Raw genomic sequence first — 25,853 nt, forward strand, 5'->3', positions numbered from 1 at the left:
TTGCTATCGACTTTTAGCACCGTGTTTGTTTGATCCTATTGAAGTCAGTGGGATTTTAATAATAATGGTATAATGTAAATCATGACTAAGCACACACTTGAAAATGGGTGATCCACGTTTAAAAAACATGTATGTGATAGCACTGTAGCATCAGATTATTTAATGGCAATTATTTGCATAAAGTACATATTGCACTTTATGAATTGAACTTAACATGTAAAATTATTGTTTTATATGTTGATATTGGTCAGTGCCAATATATACATTCGATTTGTCATACCATTTCATATTTTTATTCTATTCTATATGTAATCAAATTGACATTTTAGCTTATAAAATTATATTTTTCCAGGTTATATTCATCAAACATTAAAATCTATTCATATAACAGGCACTAATAAGAACCATATTTGGTCAATTTTAAATAAGTTAATAAAACAAAATCTCTTTAAATAAAAAAAAAAACAAATCAAAGAATTATAAATTTAAAAAAACAAAGCATAATTATACAATTTGAAGTATAAATATATTGTTATGGTGAATAGGTACCCATAAATAATGTTGGTTTAGTATTTAATATAATTATCACTTATCAATACAATATTATATGTAAAGATAATATTTTTTTTTACTTAAAACAAGTTAAATGAAAAAAAAACTCAAGACAAATAAACAAAGTTTTTAAAAACTATATAAATAAATCCACTGACTAAGTCACAGATAATTTTTAAATTTCAAGTGCAGGAATAGTTTAAGTGGTAAGTCTAATTTAATTGTTAATGTCTCAATCAACCCAGACAAAATGTTATAATATAGTTAAACAGTGTAATTTCATATTATTTTATGTAATAGTAATTGTAACACTACATTTTCATCTATAACATTTTATTACTGTAAACAATAAACAATCAAAGTTTAAATAAACCATTTATATATTTATTATACACTTTATATGATTTTTTAAAGACCAATCATTTATATTTTTTATTTTAAGGTTCTTTTTTTTTTACTTGTGTTTTATATTTTCACCAAGTTGTAAATATATATTTGTAATGTTATAATCTATTTCTTTTATATAATTTATGGAAATTATTTACAGTCTTAAAATTTGTACCAACATCATTACAATCTTCTCTACAATTATTTTCACTTTATCATATTGCCAGTGGATTCAGTATATCTACAGCTAGGTACCCATTCTTTGAACAATTCCACATTGCTAAGTCACAAAAATATCTAGCCATTTATTTAGTCAAAAATAGACATTTACCCTCAATTTGCACATATCCTGAGGAAACACACATAATAAATTTATAATAATCAACATTATTTGATAAACAATGATAACAATCAATAGAGCTCTATCATTTACTATACAAGTATGAACCTTCAACAGTCTGTTGTAAAAACATATATCTATTAATGTACAAAGCACAGTACACTTAATCTATGATAGGTACAACTTATTTTTGGGATATATAAAATGTTGGGTAAGAAAATATGACAACACCAATGTATGTATAATATGTAGAATAAAACAAGCTCATATACTTTTGTATAAATTGTTAAATATTTTGAATATGCGACTCAAAATAACATACAATATATAGCAACAAATTTTTTAAAAGATAATTTTAATTTTAGTTTTAACAAAACTGTCCCAAATACCAAACTTCAGTTAATCATATCCAAAAGCCATGAAAGTGCCAAATAAAAAATCAAATTATTCGAATTACAGGACAGGAATGAACCAGAACCCAGCAACTAAAAATATATTAAACAACAATAATAAGAAAAAATTAAGACTTATAATCACTCTATCTATTTCATTGCTATACAACATGAAGATATTTTAATATTTTCTTTTCTTTAAATTCAAAATGAAGTTGCACTCAAATTCAATATTTTTAAAACATTCTATTGTTGCAAATTTTTTAGTTAGTGGGTTAAACAAAGTTAAATGTAAAATTTCTTGAAATTAAAAAGCACACAAACGATTACCTAATAATTGCAAAATAAAGACACTACCTACAGTTTTCAATGTTTCCAACGATTTACCTATGCAGTTTTAACAGTTATAGTATCAAGAAAACAACAAAACACAAGCAATTCCATAATAAATTAATAACATCATTAGCAAACCACTCTTCACCAACAGAACAACCCATTTGCTTTGTAGATAATGACAAATAATAATTATCTAATTCTTGCTACAATCACAGAGATTATTGTGAGCTTATCAAATCAGACACTGGATCAAACGGAGTGGCCTTGGGATTGATGTCTTTGTCCCCACTGACTAGAAGGCCCCTGTGCAGAATTACCTTGTTGCATCCATGACAGAAAGTTAGGGGGAGCAGGTGGAGCTGAAGATGCTGGTCCTGCAAAGGCACCTTGATCTGAACCTCCAGATGGTATATTGTTAATCAAACCCCAACCAGCTGCTTGATTTAATGCAGCTGCTACTAGTGCCTGATTTACTGGTAAACCACCCATGCCAAGGGGCATACTACCTCCTTGTCCTTGACCTCCACCTCCAGCAACGGCAGTCTGACCATGTTGTCCAGATAGGCCTAAAGCTTGCATGTTAACCATGTCCATATTACGGCTACTCCAAGAGTTGTTATTAGATGCATTATGTGGATGTCCTTCTTCATAATTTCTGCTCGGTAAGTTTCTTTGATTTGATCCACTTTTATTTTGTTTAGGTGATGCATTTGACACATTAACAGACACTCCTTTTATAATGTGGTCTTGACCACAAAGACTTTGTGCGACTTCAGGATCCAAAAAAGTAATGAAACTGAATGCTCTAAAGGGCTTTGGAATAAAAACATCGGTAACTTCACCAAACTGTGAGAAATATTCTCTCAAATCATTAGCTGTTAAGTCTTCAGTGCAACGGCCAACAAAAACCTTGCAAGGCATTGATGTTACTGAACCCTCTTTAGAATTGGGTATCCGTACATCACACCAGCGCCCATCAATCATATGTCTCTGTGCTAATACTCTCATTTGCGATGTGTAAGATGAAAACCGTATGAACGCAAAACCTTTTGACATGCCAGTTTTAGGATCGCGCTTTAATTGTGCCATTAAAACTTCTCCAAATTTTTCAAAGTACTCACGTACAGTTTGCTCAGTAGCTTTCCATGGCAAGCCCAAAACTATTAAATCAGAGCAAAGATTGTCATTTCGTTTACTTTTGATTGAAGAAGTTTCTGAACTTTCACCCGATTTTCGTTTATTTTCCTTCGGAAAGCTACAGATGTACAAGTAATTACCCCAACCTTCTGGAGGAGGGTACAATCTGCCATCTCTTAACCTGATACCTCTAAATGTTTTAGTCTCAGGATGCCGATATTTAAGACCACAACATCCAGGAAATTGCGCAGACACTGTTGTTAACATCAACGTTCCATCTTCTTCGATTGGAAGTTCTATGGGTTCTTCATTTTCGTCTTCGGCCACGGGCAAGTACTCGAAGGACATTATTTCTTAATCATGAACTATATTAAATAATATTAGATAAAAACAAACACAGCTAATTCACTTAAATTTTAAATCTGTACAACTTATATTTCATATAAATATAAAATACGTCAGCTACGGGTTAGGAACCCATTGCAATTTGATGGTTGACAACATAGTTTAATCAGTAAATTTTGATCCTTCATCACATCTTATCCTCTATAATATCATACGAATTAAAGTATCAAATGGAAATAGTCGCGCTATATCATGAAACTAGACAACTTTCTAAAAGTGACATTTATTTTCGAATGTTACCGTACGACTCATTGTAAGAATTATATAATAATGCAAATAAAATTGCATTCTTAGGTTATTTGAGAAGTGAGAACAACTGCAATATGAAATTATTTAATATTGTTTCGATATTAATAACTTTTAAATACAGAAATACATTGTACATTATTATAATAAACATTATGAATGTCGATTATCCATAAGGAAATAGTATAATAACATTTATTTCTAAGTAGATATTGAGCATACATATATTTTTTTATGCTAATATATTTTAATAAATAAAGAGATGTTATTTTTAGATTACCTCTAGCAAAAATAATTAAGCCAATTATCTATAACTTATACCAGAAGATGCAGCGCGTTTGGGATAAAATTTTGTGTTTAATACGTGTGGACAACGTCGCCTTGCCTTTCTTATAAATCTATTTTGATCAGTTTTATAGAACATACAGCGATGCTGACCATATTATGATAAATACAATAAGTGCAAGCTAATGGTTAGCTATAATAAATATCTTGCTTATCTATTCGTATTTTTGTCTTATTTAGATTATAGTCTACAGACTAAAGAAAGTATTTAAAATAAAAGTATTAAAAATTAATAACTTTTTAAATTAAAATAAAGCTTTTTTTTAATTTAAAAATTATTAATTTCGATGTTATGCAACTGTTGAGCTGCAGACAAAATTTTATTAGTCTAATTTTACCTTTATATTGCACAGGTTGTAATTTATATTTGAAAAAATAATAAATACCTAGAAAAGGGAATCCGATATAGAAGCGAAAGGGTATAATGTATTTAGGGGTAAATTATATTAACAGTTGACAACTTCGTAATCCAGCAAATATTTTGGTTCTGTGGACAATGGACATAATACAAACGTATATTATTTGATGCATTGTTTTCATTATAATTATATTTATTTTTTGATAATAAGTTTAAACGTGGTGAGCATTTTCTTTACAAAACTGTTGTTGAATTTAAAAAAAATTGAATTGCACAACTCTGATTATTAAGGCACTTAACATAACCTTTATGCCTGTAGTGAACTGTTAAATTTATGATAAGTATATAAAGTTAAATGAATTACAGTTTTTATTAAGAAAATGTTATAATACTAAACGATTCTTTCTTAATGTGTCATTGCTATGGATGATGACTGTAAAGATTATAAAAAAGTGAAACGTCAACAAAAACTTTATAAACCAGGTAGTGGACCTCTAAGACGATCTAGGTATGGTTTGGATGCTAAAATGGATTCCTATGATTTAGATAATAGTCCGAAAGGACGAGATGCTCATTACGGATCTCAGCACTCAGTAAATGGTGAAGATGTCAATGTCACATGTAGGGAAGCAGCAAACACTCGTCATAGAAAACCTGAACAACAGCTTTACGTACCAAGGACGGGAGATTCGTACTCAGATATTGACAAGCAATCTAAAGCATCTATAAAATGTGATAATACTAGTCAATATAATAAGAGACGATCATCAGGAAAACAAGATAATCATACTTCTATTGGTGATACAGGGCCTTATTCTAAAGATTCTTCTCAAAGAGATTGTCAGTATAGAGATAATGATGTTAATTATAATAGGCATTACAGGCAAGGCTCAGAAGCTAGATCGGTATCACCAAGTCAAAGTTTATACGACCAAAAATCATTAGACAGAAATAGAGACAGTAGAAGTATGGAGACATGGGCAGGACGCCATAAATCTAGGTCTGGTGGCAAACCTCCATCTGGAAGAAGAAATTCAGCTGGTTTTCCCTCTGACTCTCGACCTAAGCACATCAACTTAGACAATATACCACCTCGTTTTAGGAAAAAATATTTAGAACAATCAGGACATCAAAGTTTTGATAGTGTAGATCAATTGAATAAAGATCGTTACAGCAATAATGATATGACACAGTCATCTTACAATTCTGGCCCATTTTATAGCTCTAGTAATACAAACTGGTCTCAGACCTTACCTTCCCGAGGAAGAGGCCGTTTAAGAGAAAATGAAAACTTTGATAGGGAGAAATTTATTAATTCATATTTAAAAAATTATGAAGTACAGAACTCCAGAAGATCTACACCAAGTAATTCATACATGAATTTGTATGAACCAAATGCACTGGAAAAAAGTGGTTATGACAAATCAGATTCACTAAGCAGTGATTATGAAAATAAAAAAAATGATAGAGGTTAGTTACAAATTTTAAGCCAACATAGTCTGTATAATCAAAAAATACATATGTGATCAGTGTATTACACTTGGGTATTTATATTTTTTTCACTTGTCAGTATGTAATTCATATTCAGATTATACATGGAAATAACAATCTTCTCACCGGTCACTTGTTATTTTTATGTATTAATATTTAATGTTTATTTAAAACTAGTTGTTGCCCATGCCTTCACTCGCATTTTAGGGTTGGCATTTTTATGCCTTAGCAGCCTTAGTAGCCTTTATCGTTCCGTGGGGTTCAACCTTGTTTCATACCATATTCAATAAAGTTTGGTTTAGTTGTTTGGCCGTGAAAAAGCAACAGGCAGAGTTACTTTTGTATTAATAATTTTAGTAGGTACTTAAAAAAGAGTTAAAGTGGGGTTGCTTTGTTATGATAATAAAAGAAGTAGAACTATATAAACATTCACAGTAAGTAATATACTAATTACCAACTGTGAATGTTTATATAAGTGATTAATTTCCAAAGGTATAAGAAAAGTGTTTAAGAATTTTTTAAAAGACAAGTAACTATTGATTTGTAACCCAAAACAATTCTTAAACATTGTATACCTAAGTTTAGTCAAAATTTTATGAGGCCTTCTTTTGAAATTGATTTAATAAAATAGGATATAAAGAAAAATATATGTTTATATATATAAATATTCTATTCTGTTACCTGTATCAATCACTATGATATGTAAAAGATTTCTGAGATAGTTGATTAATTTATCAGAGTTCAAAGTTTATGTATTTCATCTTCATATATATATGGATATATATGAAGCTAAATAAAATGTATGGATATTTTTTCATGCATATGTCAGTTGAGATGGCCCAGTAGATAGAAAATGTGAATTTTAATCTAATAAATCTTGACAAGCACAACTGAATTTTTATGTACATATTTTGAGTTGTGGTTCATCTCGTAAGAGCTTTGTCAAGTTGTCAGACAACTTAATGTGTGTGATAGCATTAATGCTGAGATAATTTTTTTAGGTTCAAAAAATGGTATAAGTAGAAATGAGACAAGATTTAATCATACAGAACAAGATAGTAGAGAGGTAGATAGTAGTGAAAACCATAATGATAGTGAATCTATTTCCCAAATATCTACAAATCTATCAGAAATGACTAATTTGGTAAGTTTAATTATATTGTGATACATTCTGAAAGTCTGCTTAATGTTTGTCTTATGTTCATCTTATTTTTATTTAAATATTTTGGTGAAATGGTGATTTCTTTAAGTATTATGGAAAGCATATTTATCACTTTGTTATAATGATACTTTTGAAATAAAAATGTATGTTAAAACTATTGAGGTATATGATTATAGGATTGGACAGAAGAAGTGGAAAAGAATATTAAACTTGACGACTTGTGTGACCCTTCTGCTTCATTTTCCCAAAGTACAAAACCTTCCAATATTCAAGAAAACAAAACTATTGAGCAACGTGACTCAAGAAGAAACGGAAGATCTCGTCGTAGAGACAAAAGGTAATACTGAGTTTAATCAACAATTATTAATTACTCTTAAGTCTCAACCTGACATGATGAAGAAAGAAATTAGTTCCATTAATGTTTTTATCTCAAAGTCATAAATTTTAATTCAATATTTACATTTACATATTGGTTGAAAAAAGTAAGATTGACCTGAGAAGAACCAGCAAAGGAAACTTAGGAGGACTTTTCCATTTTTTTATTCCAATGTAATTTTTCATATTACTATTTGAAATATCCTGTAGGCATAGTAGGTTTTCTATAATCTAAGAAGTCTTTAGTTGTATATTATCCTTTAACACACAAATAATCCTTAACGAATTCGAAATCGAAAAAGTATTATTAACTATCACTACCTTAATAGTATGTATGTCAAAATTTTAGAAGTATTTTATATTTTTACGAAGATGCGTCAATATTTCATAGTCTTAAAATTACTTTCTTAAAGAAACTTTGGGGCTTAGGTTATATGTCCCATTATATTTATTTTAGTATTTTTTGAAAAAGCAATAACATTACTATTATCAAATGCCTTTTAATGTATCTGCCATATGGTTTATATAATTTAGCATATTGCTTATGTGTGTATATATAGTCTGATAGTCTAATTTTACAACACACCACATTTAGTTAATTATTTATTTATTAATCCTTACTGCAAAAAACAATGTCAGTAAAGTAAGTGAATAAATCCAAGGGATAATCAGACACTGTTCATTATATTTTAAGTTTAGTTTAACCTGTAATATCTTTCACTCACATTATAAATCTGTAACTCTGTAAGTACGTAGTTGATGGAAACAGTTAGTATAGTATAAAACTACTATAAGTATAAGAAAAATAAGGTGTGAGTGCCAAAGTACTCACGAGAATATATGTGTAAGCAAGTGTTACGCTGACGTCATCTGACGCTCGAAGTCTCGCTTAGTCCCATAGTTACCGAGCGCTGAAATGTTTCTATGTCAATAAATATTAATAGACCGATATTTGCTTTACATAAGGGATTTGGCAAAAGTGTAGTATGAATATGATTTTTGTAATTTTTTCAGGAGCTCTAGTCGAGGGAATCGCAATCCTGAAAAGAAAGAAAGAAATAGAAAGGACAGCAATGTTAGCATACAGTATGAGCCAGAGAGAAATAGGAAGGACAGTAATGTTAGTATACACCATGAGGCGATATCATATGGGCTAAAACAACGAGAAAGAGAAAGACGTGACAGTCACCGAAGTAATCGTTCATCTACCATTGGGAACAGTAGAGATGACTTAGATCGATGGAGGTCGCTGCGATCTTACAGCAGGGAACAGAGCTCCGAAAGGTAATAATACATAATAATATGTCATAAATTTCCATTGTTGAGAATAAGTTGCTAAACTTCAAATTGTTTTTTTATTTTCTAGAATGATAGTGTCACAATGCAACAGCAGAGACACATCAACTCATAGAGCTGCAAGTCCTAAAGAAATTGATGGGTTTAGGGTTCCATCCTCAGCCAGTAAATCTGGTACCTGGGTTTTAGCAAATCAGGTATGCTGCATATGTATGGCTGTATTAGTTTCTATAAAAAATCACATGTACATTTTTTATAAGAAAATCCGTAACTTTGATTTTGTCGCCGATTTCAGAAAAAAAATAACTCGTCATGGAATGGCGGGCGTGGGGCCAGTACGGAAAGAAAACACTCACCAACGCCAAGTGCGGTGAGCGAGGCGGGCGAGGGCGCAGGCGGCGGGGCGGGAGGCGGCGCGGGCGGCGGGCGGCGTTCGCGCAAGCGCACGGGCCGGCGCCGGCGCAACGCGGAGAACGTGCAGCCGCCCGCGCCGCACCCGCCCGGCGCGCAACCCGCGCCCACCAACGTCAACTGGCGAGAGGAGATCATCGAGTCCAAAAAGCACCACCCAGGCGATAGGTAAAATATATGTTTTATACCAATTGATAATGGTTCATAGTAAGGGACTGATACTTTGAGCTGCAGAGCGTCAGATGACATCAGCGTAAGACTTGTTTATACATCCTTTTTAAGTAGATCCTTTTTTATTTTGAGTATATATACTATTGAGAAGTACTCATATGTTACGACATTTTTTTGTTTTAGACAATCTGAAAGTACTAACCAGAGAAACAGATTAAATAGTGTTCTTTCGGAAAAATCTACGTCAGAATCGACTTCTCATCCCGGCTTGATCATCTTACCACAAAGTTCTATTACTCATATGCAAAAAGATCAAGGGTAAGGTGTTTTTATAATATTATATTTATATTTCGTTACTTATTATTAATATTTCCATAATATATTGTATTAAAAAAAAAAACAAACTATAGTTTTTTAATTTTTTCAGACGTGGTTCTTCAGAAACTCAAAAAACTTTATTCGACCATCATAACCCATCTAAACCAATAATAGTACAAACAAGTCCGACGAAACACGACGTTCGACTAGAACGTGGTAAGGGTAACAATATATTTACGAATTTTTTTTTTTACAAATTACAAAAACTTGTCTCCTTTTAAACATGTGGCAGAACTTACGATCGTAAGACTACTCTAATATATATTACCAACAAATAATTTCCACTAATTAAAATGTAATTACTAATGGTCGTGCGTCTAGAAGGCTCATCCTCGCTGTTGGGCACAGGTGCGCGCGAGGCGGGCGCGCGCGGCTACGAGGCGGGCGACGCGCTGCGCGGCGCGCGCCACGTGGCGCTGCTGCAGAAGGTGGACCGCGCCGACGCCGTGCTCAAGATGCACACGCTGCGGGGCCCGCTCGCGCTGTGCCGCGACTGGCCCGACGTGGCCGAGACCAGGTCACATCTTAGTTTATGAGAACACTTGAGAAAATTATGTTACTATAATTTTAAGCGCCACAATTTGTGTGAATTCATAATATTGTCACGTCGCATTCTTTTTGGATATTAAGACGCGTCATCGGTGCCAAGTTTTGAAAAAAAACATTTAAAACTTATGATATATTTTTTTAATGTAACGTTGATTTTCAGTGTTTTTTCGAATCAAACAATTTATAGAAAATATAAAGCGTCTTCTTGTACGTGATATAGATTATTATTAATTACCACCAATTGTTTTACTTTATTACTTTATCTTACGACAACAGTACGCAATAAATAACGTCAATATATAGGTACTCATAATACAAATGTCGTAGTACATTTATTTATTGAAGTTTTTATTGCTGGTACTAAAGAAAAATAAATTTAAACTTATTTTTAGTTTAGGACATCGGATTTCCTTTTTTAAATAATCAGCGTATCAGGTGACAGCTACTCTTCCAGCTGCTTCCGTTAATTTCTGTTCTTTGCGTGTCTTATTCGTGATGGTCCTTTCAATATTCCTAATATTGTCTGTTCATCTTTTTATCTGTCTATGTACATTATTTTCTTTTCCTACCTCTTGATTGACACTGTTATAATTTGAGTCCACATCATTCTATAGCTTCATTTAATATCCTGTTCATTTCTATTTCAACTGCCTTATTTTCCTTGTATGTGTTCTGCCTTTTTTCTATCTATCTATTTATCTTATTTCTTCCCATCTTTTTGGGCTTTTATGTGTGACGCCTTTCATATTTATTTTCATTCCTCTTTGGCAAGTGCTTAGCCTTGAAAGATGTTTCTTTGGTTAGCTCCTAAGCTTGGTATCCATATGTACGCAATATATTTTCTGTGCAAACCCTACCATTTTCTCTATTTCTTTTTCAATCTGATTGTAATATTCTCCTACTTTAGATCCCTGATTCGCTTGTTGAGAAACGTTTTCGAGACAGAGGTTCTCTCTATCTTACACCTATTATATATTTCCAGATAGTGGGAATTCACCGGTTATTTGTAGTGCTATCCTGTTTGCATATAGTACATTAAGTGCTAATTTGTGCGATTCTATTTGCATATATACTTAAATTATTTGTATCTATTGGTATATCTTGTTGAATTAGAACTTTCCAAAACGATTCACATTTTATCGAGTCAAATGCTTTATTGTAATCTACAAAAGGTACATAGAAAGCTTTACCATTATCTTGTCATTTTTATACTAGTTGTCTTATGACATGCCTACGGTTGTTATACCACTTAAATCCGTAGGATAGTCAATGATTACTGTTATCCTATTTAGTATCAATTTCGAAAATACCTTGTAAATATTTGACATAAGGCTTATAGGCCTGTAGTAATGATGTTCCTATCGCCTTTTTATGTAATAATCTTCTATATATTAATTCTTAATTGATGCTTTGATAATTTTATTCGTTATTAAGTCTCTGTTCCGGGTGCTTTGTCATACTGACTGTTAACAGCGTTTTCTATTTCTGATTGCAGGAAAACTGGTATATTTTCTATTTCGTTTTCTTCAAGATTTATATTTAGGCTCGAGCTATTTTATATAAACTTCTGTACACACTGTTTTATATAATTTAGTTACAGTTTGGATACTTTTTCATGTTGTTATCTGTTTCCTACTTTATTATTAACATTGGTTATCCTTTTTTTGTCTTTGCCCGTTCGCTAAAAAAAGCTGTTTTAATTCCACCCGTCCTTTCTTCTCTTAGTTCCGTGTTCTTTTCAAAATTACAAAAGATAATCTTTCTTCTATATATGTTTTAGTTTCAATGTCCGTCGATAGTGGTGTCTATAAAATATATTATTATATTTGTAAAGTATTATTATTATAAGTTTTCTTCCGCAGGAAGTTTCTACAAGGTGCTCTGGAAAGGTTGTTGACATCCGATTTAAAATATTGTCAAGCTGATAATATTGAACACCAGTTTTGGAAAATTCTATACTATAACTTTATAGAAAATTTAAGGAAAAGTATTTCTACAATAACTCCCGAAGAGAAGCCCGAAGTAGTGAAATTGATAAATACTATTATCGAGGAGGGAAACGTTTTCTTCGAGAATCTAGTACAAACTTTGGAGAAGACTTATAAATTCAATACCGAAGATTACATAAACGACAATCACGTTTTGCCGCCTAAAGGTCTCGGCTACGTCGGCTTAGCTTTAATTTCAGTTCAAAAGCTATATGTATTTCTTGGTGACTTAGCTAGATATAAAGAGCAAGTGAATGAAACGAATAATTACGCGAAAAGTAAATTTTGGTACACCAAAGCACAGCTAATAAATCCGAAAAATGGTAGACCATACAATCAGTTAGCTATTTTAGCAATATATGCCGTAAGTTGATAATATTTACAATGGTGTAGCTTATTGAATAGTAATGTGTACAATTAGTTATTTTATGTTTATATTTCAGAGGAGAAAACTTGATGCAGTGTATTATTATATGCGAAGTTTAATGTCCTCGAATCCATTTCAATCAGCTCGTGAAAGTCTATTGTCGTTGTTCGAAGAAAATAGAAAAAAGGTATGTATACTTTTGTGGTATATATCAATTATATATATTATTAATGTTATAAAAAAAAGAAAACGGAAAGCTTCGTGGTATAAAATAAAACATTTGTTTTATTTTATACCTGAAATTCATATTTAACTCGAATAATTAATTATCAAATTTTATTTATTTTTTCTCTATTCTAATAAAGTAATTGTTAAAATTTGACGATAATTTAAAAAAAATATGTACACATACTTATATTTAACATCACCGATTTTGGAAATAGGTTAATACTATCATAATACATATGAATAATATAGTTTATAACAATGCTTATGTTTTAAACTTATATTTTTTTAGGATATAGAATTAAATCGTGTTTATTAAGATAGTATATTTACCATTTAATTTTCAATAAAAATGATCCTGTCTCTTCAAAATTATATTATATCAGCCTTAACGTCATTATCGTTATTAAATTTCTTACCCTAGAGAGAGACAATTGTTTTGCTCGGCGTCCGTCCGTGGGGTGCCACTGTTATTTTTTGATTTGGTCTACTGATTACAAAGAACTCTTGAATACTTCCATATGAGATTTCCGTGATCTAACTGAGTGAAGCAGATTTCTATAATCTTACCAACAAAACTTTGCAACGGAAATACTAGAGGCCCACATATATCCCAATCCTTTTTCAGAATAGATGTCTTATTTATGAAAAAACCCACCATAAGCTGGTGTTTTAGATGTGTTACAGATACCTATATAATAATAATTGGACTATTGATTTTAAATGTAATCGATAAAGTTATCGACAATATCAGTCGATTTTTGGGATCAGATGCCTTCTGGGGCAATAGAGGATTTGGAATAGGACGTAATAGAATGGGTTTGTCGGCGACAGTACGAGGCGGCGGAGCGCAAGCGGCAGGCGGCCGTGGAGTCGTCGAAGGGCGAGAGCGCATGCGCGGGGCTGCGGCGCGAGGTGTGGGTGCGCGCGGGCGGCCAGCGCACCACCACGCTGCGCCCCGCCGACGACGCGCTCGCCTCCATGACGCCGGTCGAGGTGCGCGGACTCTCATACGGGAACCTTGCTACTCTTGTACAGATATGCGTTTCGATGGATAACTTGACTTTTATTTAACAATATTATTGATAACATAATATATAAGTAATTTGAACGCAAAATCTCAATTAGGTATTTACATATGCCTCTTATTTCGGTTCCAACCTCCTGCAACTTATTCACCACCAGACATAAAATTTGTTTGATGTTTAAGTTAATACTTATTTTTGTTACAGTTAAATAAAAATTTCATCACAAGTTATTTACATGTTCACGGGAAACTGATAACAAAAATTGAGTAAGTATTATTTCACATATTAATATATACGTTTGTTTCTACTAATATATTATTTATTTTATAAAAATATAATTAAGGTAAGTATTTATAGTAATTACTCATTGATAGCATACTCATAGTTAAGTAAGGTAACCGTAAACCGTACTTTTTTTTAGATTCGATAAATTATTAGTTTGTTCACTTAGTGTCTATTGTACTGTGCTTGGTTTGCGTCTGCTATTTGTCCGGGATATTATGTTTTTTCGTTGCGGTGAAACATTGACTTTCAATACTTTAAATACCCGAAAAAACAAAGAATAATCAATAGAAAGAGGTAGCGGTGAAAGAGGTTCAACGAAATATTCTTCAACTTCAAAATTTCAGCGGGATACGAATGTTCGGTCGAATGTGCCGAATATTCGTCTCGATTCTAATTTAAATAGGATTTTTACAAAAATAACCATTTCAAATTTATTAATATAAGCATCATGCGTCTGTGAAAATTGTTTTCTAACGGATTTAGTAAACAAATTTTATATTAATAAAAACTATACTCTGTATATAGAAAATGTATATGTTTTTAGTTATTTTATGTATACGTGACTACACGTAAGTAACTGAAGCATTCCCTGCGCCAGCATGGAGTCGTTCCACGCGAGCGCGGCGCAGATGCTGCGGCAGTTCCGCGCGCTGCTGCACCGCCAGCCGCTGCCCACGCCCGCCGCGCGCCTGCTGCAGCTCACTGCGCTTAACATGTTCGCCGTCGAGACCACCGCCGCCTCACTTAAAGGTCTCTATTTCTCTTTCAGTCATCCCCTCTAACTCTCTTCCTATCTCCCCCTTTCTCTTCCTTCGTCTCTTCCCCTCTATCTTTCTCCATCCTTCTCTCACTCTCTCTCTCTCGCTGCTCTTACTTCCTATTAAACAAAATGCACCCGCGATACTATACAAAATGCAATGTTTTTATGTTTGATCTGAATTGATGAAAAAATCTGCTATTTATAAAATAACCTATGTTGTAAATATGAATAATCTAAATTATAAATACATATTATTTACATAATTCCGATAGATATCCGTTCGACATTATTGTGTTCGAGTTATTTATATTCCTGCTAACCACCAGCGGTTCCGTGAAGATACGTCGAACGTCAGTACGTAATGTAATTTGCAAGAGACACGAAAAACGATTTAACGATTCACAAGGTTCGATTTCCGCTCGTAATTTGTATGTCATACATTTATTTATAGCGGTTTGAGTGTATTGTCCTTGTGACGGTCATGTGCGTGCATCGGATAGCATGTTATGCCGTTATTATTACTCGGGGAAGCTGGAATCCGATCCGGTTATATCATTAACTTTTATAATTAGTATAAACTGATTATTTATTTTAAACATCAAACATCACAGTTCGGAGACTATTTTTTACAAATATAATTAATACGTATTAAAACTTTTTTGTTGTAATATTAAAAGTTATACATTTAATAGATATATAATGTTGTGTTTTTAAATTTTATCAATAAAAAACAAATATTTAATAGCTGTACAAGTCAACTTTAAGTGTTCTACTCAAATAAAACAAGTTTTTTAAAATATTAATTTGATTATGTCCATTAAATCTATTATTTATGTAATTCAACAATTTTGTCTGAATCTGAATAAGTTTTATATCGATCAATTTTTATATTCTATCTCTACTCGGTAAAGATGTGTATCTACGTGATGAGAGGCTAGCTCTGTATATTTAACTCAAACTATAAATGATGTCCTACTCATAGTCTTTACAAGGCAACCCAAAACATTAATACATCACAAATGACTTTGATGGGAACCACGATGAAAAAATATGACAATAAGATGAAAACAACGCATGTATGTATATCTTACGATAAATTTAAATTTACTATTCTGTATAATTGGAATTTTAGTCGTACTACTTTTAACTATTTACTCATATTTTACGAAAATAAAAAGTACTATTAAATTGTTAGAAGTACTTCTCAAAGCAATCTTTATGTTTTATCCCGTCTGTGGTGTTAATAACTAACATATATCATTTTATAATAATGCAAATGTACGGTGTAGAATAGTAATAGCCTCACTGAACATAATAACGAAAAAGTAAAAAAAGTTGTAACATATATTATCTTAACATAAATAATTCTATCTGTAGAGATTGATCAATACCAAACTCAAACAAAATCATGTAAAAAAAAATCCTTTTTCGCAACTTGTGCTGAAATGTGCTTCCAAAACATTATATATTTCCCCAAACGTATCTCTAAAACTCTGCAAAATAGCAAACGATTCTCGGAAAAAAATATTTTAATTACTTTGGCGGTTAAGATTTATACATATTATTAAAAGTTTCTTATAAAGTGTTTAAAAGCTATTTAATATGTTAAGTTTTAATAGCTGGAATTCTAGTTTTTGTGACCTTCTCAGACAAGCGAACCGAAACGAATACAATCGTTGCGAGAAATTATTCAATCGATAAAAAATGCTATTTTCTAGACTCACGTAATTAGCTATGGTAGACTATCAGGACTATAATAGGTAATAGGTTGATAAAAACAAAATAAAACGGATTTGGTTGACGCCGTTTCATTTGAATGATGTGTTTATTGCAGGTTTGTTTAAAAAATGCTTTATAAATATACGTTAGCGGTCGTATTTCCTGCAGTTTTGTGTGCAACAAAAGCTTATAATTACAAGGTGGAGGTTGTTGCACTGTAGGGTCAGCGCCGTCGCCTGCGTCGGTACACGTTGGTGAGACTGTAGACATGACGACCAAGGGTTAACAAACCGATTCCACTGACTCCGTTCTTTTATTTTTACATCGACGATTATTCATTAGAAAAGGATTTTGGTAATTGTACTCAATCTGTTTAAAGATAAAGTTGATTTATTAATTATTGAATGTTTTCTTTAAATAAACACCTTGTTTTGCATACGGTCATTATCTATACACATTAAAACATTTTGCAGCAAAACATAAAATGACTATTAAAGTTTACAGTTGTTATTAGTTCTCAGGTAATGGTTATATAAAGATGATAAAATAACTTTTTATTTTATTTAAACAATCAATAGAAGGTATAAAATCAGCAACTACAGCGAATACCATTTAAAGTCTTTAAATTATTATGGTAATAACGACATCACTAATGTAACTGCTATTACTACTAGATTTTAATTTAGACTTAAGCGGTCTTAGTGTTATGCGTCTGGTTTTGCAAGTTTAAAGATAGTAAGCGACTCACGTTTGCAGGTGTAATCCGTGCGAAGTATTTTTAGCCGACTATTTCTATTTATAACCGGCCGGCTTGCTAGCTCTGACATGTTGTCCGTCATCGTCAACGCCGTCTCTATTCTTATCCATTAAATATGTCAATATTTCTCCGAGAAAACTGCAACCTTATTTTTTATGTAACAGTGCTTTTACGTGCTTTTATATAACCATTGAATATAAAAATATTTAATGGTTATATAATAATTATAATTCAATTTAATTGTTTTAACATGTCTTTTTACAGTGCAATAAAGAACTTTTAATTAAAGGTTTGCTCGTTAATTTAAACAGGCTTTGTAACTCTTAAACTGGCCTAGTCTTTTTTCGCTGACAAGTAATAAACTTATTTATCGTTTAAAAAAACATATCTAGTTATATATTAAAATTGGAATTGAAATGCAATCGCAATTCTCATTTCGTTGAAATCTTTATTCCCCGTAATAAAAATATTCATGCGAATTAAAATACGTTCAGTGGCGTTTTAATTCAAGCTGCATGTATCGTATATAAACTAAATGTTTTGATGACGTACTGTAGCAACAGACACGATACATAAAAAATACTATATTTGTGTAAAAGTGGTTTTGTCCTTGGATTTATTTAACACAATTTAAAATCTAGGAAAAGAAAATGGCGGCGAAAGAACAGCGTGGCTTGAATGCGCTTTGGGGGTGTCGCTACTTATGTTCGGCGCGCTGCTGGAGCGCTGCTGCGCGTTGTTACCGGAACCAGCGCACACGCAGCAACATGCGGATGCACTATTATTATTACCTGCTATAAAGGTACATACAAATGTAGTGATCATATTATTTAAGATTAAATCTTTATGTCAGATTTGGAGATTCATGCATTATTGTATCAAGAAAGGATTTATTGATAAATATTTCGCGTAATTGTCTATAATTCTATACATTAACAATGCATTAAGAGACGTTCGTTTTAAGATATTTTGCTCTTGATTTTGCATTATAAATTCCAAAACATGTTGTTAGAAATCATAATTGATAATAATTAGCTCTTTTTAAGTAAAGTTATTAGTTAAAAATAATATTTTTCTTTTCAGGTGTGGTCAGATTGGATGTTATGTCACAGTAGCATATGGAATCCGCCACCATCTTTGGATAGTTTCGAAATAGAGTAAGTACAACGAGATAGTAAAACTAGGGAGGAGTGGTTCAATATTTTGGAATAATTATTGTTTTTTTGTATTCAGAAACGACAGTGATCCTTGGGATTGGCTCGCGAAGCTAATGAATATACTCGAAGATCTCGACGACAAATCGATTGAATTCGAAAGCGAAATGAAAGAAGGTAACATATACGGATTTTATCCGAGCTTTTCTGAGCAGTACTATCAATATATACATTTATAAACGCAATACTTTGTAGTGCTGTGTTTCGGTTTTAAAGATAAATATTGATCTGATGGTCTCTATGGGAAATATTGGTACGCTTGGTAGCTTATTGCCGTTGATTAAAACGATCGCCATTACTGTGAATATACTTTACGTCATAAAAAGGTTACCGCAGGAATGATTGATGTCTTAAAAAAGGTAGAATTAAGTTTAGCGATTCCAGTTTACAAATACCCCATGCAGCACTTTTTGTAGAATATGAATAAACCTTTTATGGCTGAAGCGTTTTGCCGAAAAAACTCATGTGAATTAATTAGTGGATATATATTTTTTTTAACACCGGGTCAAAATTTAGACGTTTTACCTTCGGTAGATCAAACGAAGCACGGTGTCGATTTTAGTGGCCCTTAAATAAATTATTAATCGTAAAGGTTGGCGGAGTTGTAAATCTACCTAGACATAGACGCTTTAAGAAATACTAACCATTCCCTCACTGTCAATGCCACCAACCCTGGGAACTAAGATATTAAGTCTGCTGTGACTGTAGTTACACGGGCTCACTCACCGTTCGAACCGGAACAGTTTGATGAGTGAGTGGATCCTACCCAGCCGGCGCGCGCCGCGAATGTAATACGAGGGCGTGGTGTGCGCAGGGCTGGTGTGCGTGCGGCTGCCGGAGGACGCGTCGCTGGCGGGCTTCACGCCGCTCATGTACATGGAGCCGGCGGCCGCGTGGCTGCGGCCCGCGCCCGCCGCCGCGCCGCACAGCGCCGAGCACGCGCTGCGCACCAGGAAGCTGCTGTTCTTCGGCACCGAGTGAGTGCCTCGCTACCCGCGCCGGCGGCGAGCCGTGCTGGTGGTTACGGTCGTGGTTGTTGCGCATATGGAAAACGGGGAAAACGGGGTGAATCTGAGGGTATTTTTTTGCTGGAATGATCAGGGAAAAGTCAGGCTATTTGAATAAAAGCTCTGGAATTATTCCAAAGATTTGCAAATTTTTCAATTGTTTTTTTTTTTTAAATATTATTCTTTTGTTAATAAGAAATAGCTTTATCATTGACAATGAAAAAAAAATCTTTCACTTTACCGTGTTTTTTTTAATTTATTTTCTTTTCATATTTTAAAAAAAAAGTCATATTTTTCAAATTTGGGTCGAATTGAGAATTTTTGCTTCTGGTATATAATTTTTCCCGAAAAAAAAGAGCTCTTAGAGAACCCTAATCTCCCTGGAATATCTGTAAATACTGTGTGAATAATCTGGAAAAGTCAGGGAACTTCAAGTCAATAATGCGTAACAACCATGAAAGTATTTATTTTGTTTTAAATTTACTTTGTTACTACACTAATCTCTTTTATATGAAATATTATTAACATAGTGGCTTGAGTAGTTATAGTTTTAAGGACGTCTTCTATTTTTGAGAAAAATCTTATCACGATGGTTGTCATTCTGGGCCCTTTCCAAGCGAAAGTTATCAAATCACTTTCTGTTAGATATGTGATCTAAGCTTTCTATAGTAGACTGTACAATGTATCTTTTGAGGATAAATCACACTAAAAAATTTTATGTTTAGAAAAATAGGAAACAATGAACTGTAACTTAAGATTGCCATACAGTATCAGTTCGTATTAAAATAAATATCATATTGTTTTAAACATTTTCTGTCAAGACACGGACCAAATTACGGCTTTAAAAATTACAAGATATTTGAATTAACATATGAGTCGTGCAGGACACACTGTATGCGTTATTGTCATATAATATATCTCATCAATGAATAAAAGCATTGGGTAAACCCCTATAAAATAAAAACTTATAAAAATGATGACGCACCTTCGGAATTATCAGAACGCCACTCTTTAAGAATCCAAAGAATTTTTCGAAATGCAAATTCCGCTAACCCGTGAATTTAGATTATTTAAGTTCGTATATTAATGCAATGTTCGCATGTTTTAGCAGAAGGTTTTTTTTGAGTCAATCAACAATCGGGTGGATGAATTCATACGTAAACGTTTAGGGCTGGTAAATGAGACAAATCATTTAACGTGTTTCTAAAAGTAGACAAACAGCGAATAATACGATTGAGTTAGCGGTTCCGATCCGATCCATTTGGTTACAAATTGAAGTAAGTACATGCGGAGCCGAAACGTGAATACTTACAGTGAGACTAGTTCACAACTTCAAAGTCATTTAACGAATTGCGTTTCGAGTACCTCTCGTTTCGGAAATGAGGTGATTCGAAAGAAAACTGAAGTAACCAACATAACCTACAGCCCTAGACAATTAGAAAGCCGAATTTGACGTGAACTGAGCTGTTGTATAACCGCTCCTGGCAAACATACATACACATAAAAACTTCTTCCAAATACGATTCCGTTATTCCTCGTTGAGTAGGTGCGATGCGTCCTAAACAACTGACATCGTAAAAAATGGAAACAATACTACTAGTGATCTGCCATGTACAGGTACCTCGTGGGCGTGGAGCCGCCCGTGCTGAAGCTGGAGTACCCGGCGGGCGCGCAGCCGCGGTACGTGAGCGCGGTGCAGCACGCGAAGGTCAACTACGCGCCCTTGCAGCAGCTGGTAAGCACTATTCACTATAGCCATTCTATACGCAATTGCTTTTTTAATATATTGTAGTTCAATTCACTTACGAATGAATTCAAATGTGTGAAAGTATGTGACGTCATAATATTAACTTGTTTATGTTGATGATAACGAGGGTAAGTTTATATCGATATAGGCGTTAATGTCAGGACTGCCAATTTCATTTGATAACTTCATTTTGCGATACCTAGCTTTATTAGGTAGTTAAGTTTTACAATGTGATATTATATATTATGCTCGGAAAATGTCTGTCTCGACGTCTAATCAACACTAAAGTAAATAAAATAATTTGTAATAAATGTAGCTTTATAATTATTATAAACAAAAAAGTTTTTTACGTTGCATATTTTCTTAATATATTTTAATTCCAATTAACTCATAAGATATCCAGTTAAAGTGAATTTCTAAACATACAAACTAATGATCTTTTCAAAGTTTTCGCAAATTTCGGATGGTTAAAATATAACCAAGTTATCGATACGAAACTGCCTGTATGATTGAGACTGATTGTTTGAATTGTTTTTAGGTAAAATTTAAAAATCACTCGCTTTCAATTTTGGACATATTTAAAAAAATATGTTTATTTTAGACGGAAGATTCAGGAGACGATGACAGTGCCAATGGTATAACCAGTGGCCCGGCCAGTCTCAGCGAGGAACTGCCGGAAGGTGCAGACGAAACTACACGAAAATTACTCAGGAGGAAAGAGCAACTCGAATCTCGAAAAGCCACGCTCGAACAACGCCGACAACGAATGCAGGTTTGTGACACACTACAGAAACATTTTTAAACAAGTTCGTGCTGGTATTATATTTTGAACACTTAAACATGTATTACTTGTTCGGTTCGTGTAATCTTACGAAAAGAATATGCAAAAAACTTCGGTGATTTTTTTCTTGGCGAAGAAATTGTTCGAAAGTAATATTTTTTTGCGTGAATCTCTTAAAGCCTTCTAATTTTTTTAGACTGGAACTGGAAATTTTCTTGAACCGGTATTTTTTTTCATAATTATCTGATCGAGATCGTATGATAATTTTGGCGTAAGCAAAATCAATAAATATGGTAATAGCAATCAAGTATGTTAAAAGAAGGATGGTCAGAAGGTTCATACATGACCCGACGTCTACAGCTTGTATTCGTTTTACAGGAAATGCTCAGCAGCAGCTGGGTGAGCGTTGAAGTGGAGGTGCGTCCGCGCTGGCTGGTGCCCGACACCAACTGCTTTATCGACCACCTGCCGCTGCTGCAGGCCGTGGCGGCCGCGCCCGGGCAGCCCTACCAGCTCGCCGTGCCGCTCGTCGGTCTGTCTCTCCTCAATTTAATATTTGTATTTGTAAACTGTAATCGCTTTGTTCGACAAGAGCGACAGTCGTATAATGTCTTTTTTTATGAGGTATATTTTCATATGAATCTTTCTCATTGATATGAGTAAAATATGAATATAATATATTATGCATATCGACGATTAGTATACACATAACTTCGTATCAAAAATTTCCTAAAAGTAATATCTTCCTCAATAAGTGAGTATATATAGATCAACCAGTCAAAATCTTTCCGTTAGTAAGTAAAATGCGAAAAAGTATTCGCATATAAATATAAAGTGGCTGTCACACTATGCATATATAATAAGTGTGAATGCCGCTATTTGATGAATTTACTTCAATTTAAATTTATTCTAAGAACATGAAAAAAACCATGTCACCAGATAACGCTAAAACATGAGTCATGCATATTGACATTCCACTTAACGGCAACGACATCGCAAATAGTACTGCTGTATCTATTATTGTTATTATTATTTTTCATTAGTCATAATCACTCGAATTGAAATTGACAAAGGATCTTCGGCTTCAGGGCCCTATTATATGTGGATAAAATGGTTCGTTGTTCCAAACGAGTATGCCAACGATACTTTGCAAAAATACGGCCAAAGCTACGTTCTCGTAAAAAATGTATATATTCACCCCCACAGTGGTGTCGGAGCTGGAGGGGTTGCGGCGCTGCGCCCGTGTGGGCGGCGCCGCGCGAGACGCGCTGGCGTGGCTGACGGCGGGCGGCGGCGGCGTGCGCCTGGCCACGGCGCGCGGCTCGCTGCTGGCGGCGCGCGGCGTGGCCTTCGCCGCCGAGCACGACCAGGCGCGTGGCACCAACGACGACCGCGTGCTCGCCACCGCGCTCAACCTGCACGCCAACCTCACCGCCGCCCCCGCGCTCGCCGCCGCTGCTGCCGTCTCCGCCGACCCGCCCGCTAACGCCGTCGCCAATGCCGTCGCCAACTCCGCCACCAACTCCGCCACCAACTCCGCCACCAACTCCGCCACCAACTCCGCCATCAACTCTGCCACCAACTCTGCCGCCAACGGTTAGTATTATTTATGCGAATGCATCCCAGTATATCGATCTATAGCACATAGATTAGACATTCTCGTTGCGATATGAGCAATTATTATTGATTTCCTCGACCAAGTTCCGATGCGTTCCCTTTTGACTTTTTGAATGCATCATCTGCCAACGATTTGTTCGCCACAGAGGGCGTGGCGGGGCACGTGCGCGAGGTGGTGCTGCTGACGGACGACCGCAACCTGCGCGTGAAGGCGTTGGCGGCCGAGCTTCCGGCGCGCGACTTGCCCTCCTTCGTCCACTGGGCGGGCCTGCATCCCGATCGACTTGTTGTAAGTTTTATTTCCCTATTAAGCTGATACATTTTGAAGAAATTTATTTCATCCGTAATTTAAAGGTTTCCCACTTCCAGTTCTCTGATAGTACATATTAAAAAAAAGTTGAACGAAGTTACAGCTAAAAGCCGTATAATACTAGTATACATATGTTGTTCAATATTTTATCGCTCAAAACCCGGTGAGCCGGTTTCGATTGAACTTGAACACGGTAATGATATAAACGAGGTAATATTGCTATAACCGATTGTTGCAGTGAGTACAATCACCTGCAATGTTTTTTTTACTTTTACAGAACACAAATACTGAAACTGCTACCCCGAGTCCAGACGTTTGACTTTGTAGTTGCCATCCGAATACAACGCCTGTGTTTAGTTGAGATCCCTCATGATTTATTGTGTTTGACGCGAATTTGTTACGTCACGTAAGTTAGATTTAGAAACGAAATGAATTTTTCGTCGCCAACAATCGTGTTCTGCAATCTAAAAGGCGACGCTTTAAATGTATCACTTTAGTATAGGAATTGAATAGTATAAGTAAAAAATACACCAATAGAGAGATATAATAATAATAAATTTTGTTAAGAGCTTTAGGATTCCACCTCCGTGTTCCTGGGCCACATTTTCATTGTTAATTATATTTTTGTCTCTTATTTTTTTATTTTAAGCTATTGATTAATTCTAGTACATCAATAAATTGGTGTTGCTGAGCTATTTTTATTTACTTTTTGTAATATATTAAGTGTATTTTTAATATTTTTAACGTAGTGATTTCAATAAATAAATTGTAATTCTTTAAAATCAAATGAAATTGTTTTTCGTCGTTCCCGTCTTTAGTTACTGCTATTATACCTTGTTAACATTAGTAAGAGTTTTAGCTAAACTAATTCCTCCGCTTACTTGTTGCTCGCTGTTTTAATAATATAAGGCACGTTAATCTATCATAGCCTGTCATGTTACGATGAACTTAATAATTCATTTTATATAATTTTATTCCGATCTTATATGCGTATTGTGCCATTTAAAAATATGTTTCGCTCAGCAATTTTTATTTTTTCTATAAATCCATATTTATTTTTAAAAACATTAAAACGACTGCAGAGTAGATGAATTTTAGTAATAAGAAATAAACACTGAACAAAGATAGTCCATCATGACTTTATATCGCACTATAAATATACATATACAAACATATACTTTTGTTAAATGTTTAAAATATACACACTTTTACTATCTGTAATGAAATCATTTTATTGTAACGTATTCCAATGAGAAATTTATTATTATATAGTATATTCTTCTATTCGTTTGTTTTGCATGACGCAGAACATGTTTTGATGGTACACTCAACATAGGGTTTTATTTTACTAGATAATATGTAAAGTGTTTATAATGAAATGCAGAATATAATGATTGACTACTATATAGATAAAGAGTATTATTGTAACGAATTCTTTTTCATTTTTGAATAAAATTTGATGCTGTTACTTTTTGTCTTAATCATGATGTTAATAAACATTGATACTTATAAATTTGTATTATTTTTACCCAACATATGCACGTTGTTCAATATTTGTTTTACATGTGATTCTGATATTCCTGAGTTTGATTATTAAACTCACTTTAAATAAATCAAAGATTTATTTAACCGAATGCTACATGCACAGTGCGTAACATTACATTGGCGAAGTGAGTTTTTATTATTTCTTGACTTTTTTACATTCATTTGCATTTTA

General features: G+C 33.7%; 2 protein-coding genes across 3 annotated transcripts; one reads left to right on the plus strand and one right to left on the minus strand.

The window, feature by feature from the left end:
• Positions 1 to 974: 974 nt before the first annotated feature.
• On the minus strand, positions 975 to 3,650 carry LOC125064868 (TAR DNA-binding protein 43-like). The gene has a single exon (XM_047672162.1). It carries the CDS (start codon positions 3,490 to 3,492, stop codon positions 2,257 to 2,259), a length of 1,236 nt encoding a protein of 411 aa, XP_047528118.1. The 5' UTR covers positions 3,493 to 3,650; the 3' UTR covers positions 975 to 2,256.
• Positions 3,651 to 4,641: 991 nt separating this feature from the next.
• Positions 4,642 to 25,604, plus strand: LOC125064523. Of its 2 annotated transcripts, none has more exons than XM_047671619.1 (24): positions 4,642 to 5,968; positions 6,991 to 7,133; positions 7,328 to 7,488; positions 8,541 to 8,810; positions 8,893 to 9,019; positions 9,118 to 9,401; positions 9,588 to 9,722; positions 9,832 to 9,938; positions 10,104 to 10,299; positions 12,194 to 12,683; positions 12,763 to 12,873; positions 13,746 to 13,907; positions 14,144 to 14,205; positions 14,823 to 14,974; positions 18,102 to 18,262; positions 18,544 to 18,617; positions 18,694 to 18,791; positions 19,489 to 19,651; positions 21,299 to 21,416; positions 22,030 to 22,200; positions 22,588 to 22,741; positions 23,416 to 23,805; positions 23,973 to 24,115; positions 24,414 to 25,604. In XM_047671619.1, the coding sequence occupies exons 1-24, from the start codon at positions 4,921 to 4,923 to the stop codon at positions 24,453 to 24,455; spliced, it is 4,962 nt and encodes a 1,653-aa protein (XP_047527575.1). In that variant the 5' UTR covers positions 4,642 to 4,920; the 3' UTR covers positions 24,456 to 25,604. The 2 variants fall into 2 exon arrangements, with proteins under 2 accessions (XP_047527575.1, XP_047527576.1); XM_047671620.1 differs by having other exon boundaries at positions 10,131 to 10,299.
• The last annotated feature ends 249 nt before the right edge of the window (positions 25,605 to 25,853 follow it).

Source organism: Vanessa atalanta, chromosome 6, assembly GCF_905147765.1.
Source record: "Vanessa atalanta chromosome 6, ilVanAtal1.2, whole genome shotgun sequence".
Lineage (NCBI taxonomy): Eukaryota > Metazoa > Arthropoda > Insecta > Lepidoptera > Nymphalidae > Vanessa > Vanessa atalanta.

Bases quoted from the DNA above. Each gene is read 5' to 3' on its own strand.
- LOC125064868 (XM_047672162.1), bottom strand. From the start codon at position 3,492: ATGTCCTTCGAGTACTTGCCCGTGGCCGAAGACGAAAATGAAGAACCC.
- LOC125064523 (XM_047671619.1), top strand. From the start codon at position 4,921: ATGGATGATGACTGTAAAGATTATAAAAAAGTGAAACGTCAACAAAAA. The intron at 9,020-9,117 runs GTATGCTGCATA...CGCCGATTTCAG, and splicing joins CCTGGGTTTTAGCAAATCAG to AAAAAAAATAACTCGTCATG. The intron at 21,417-22,029 runs GTAAGCACTATT...TGTTTATTTTAG, and splicing joins ACGCGCCCTTGCAGCAGCTG to ACGGAAGATTCAGGAGACGA.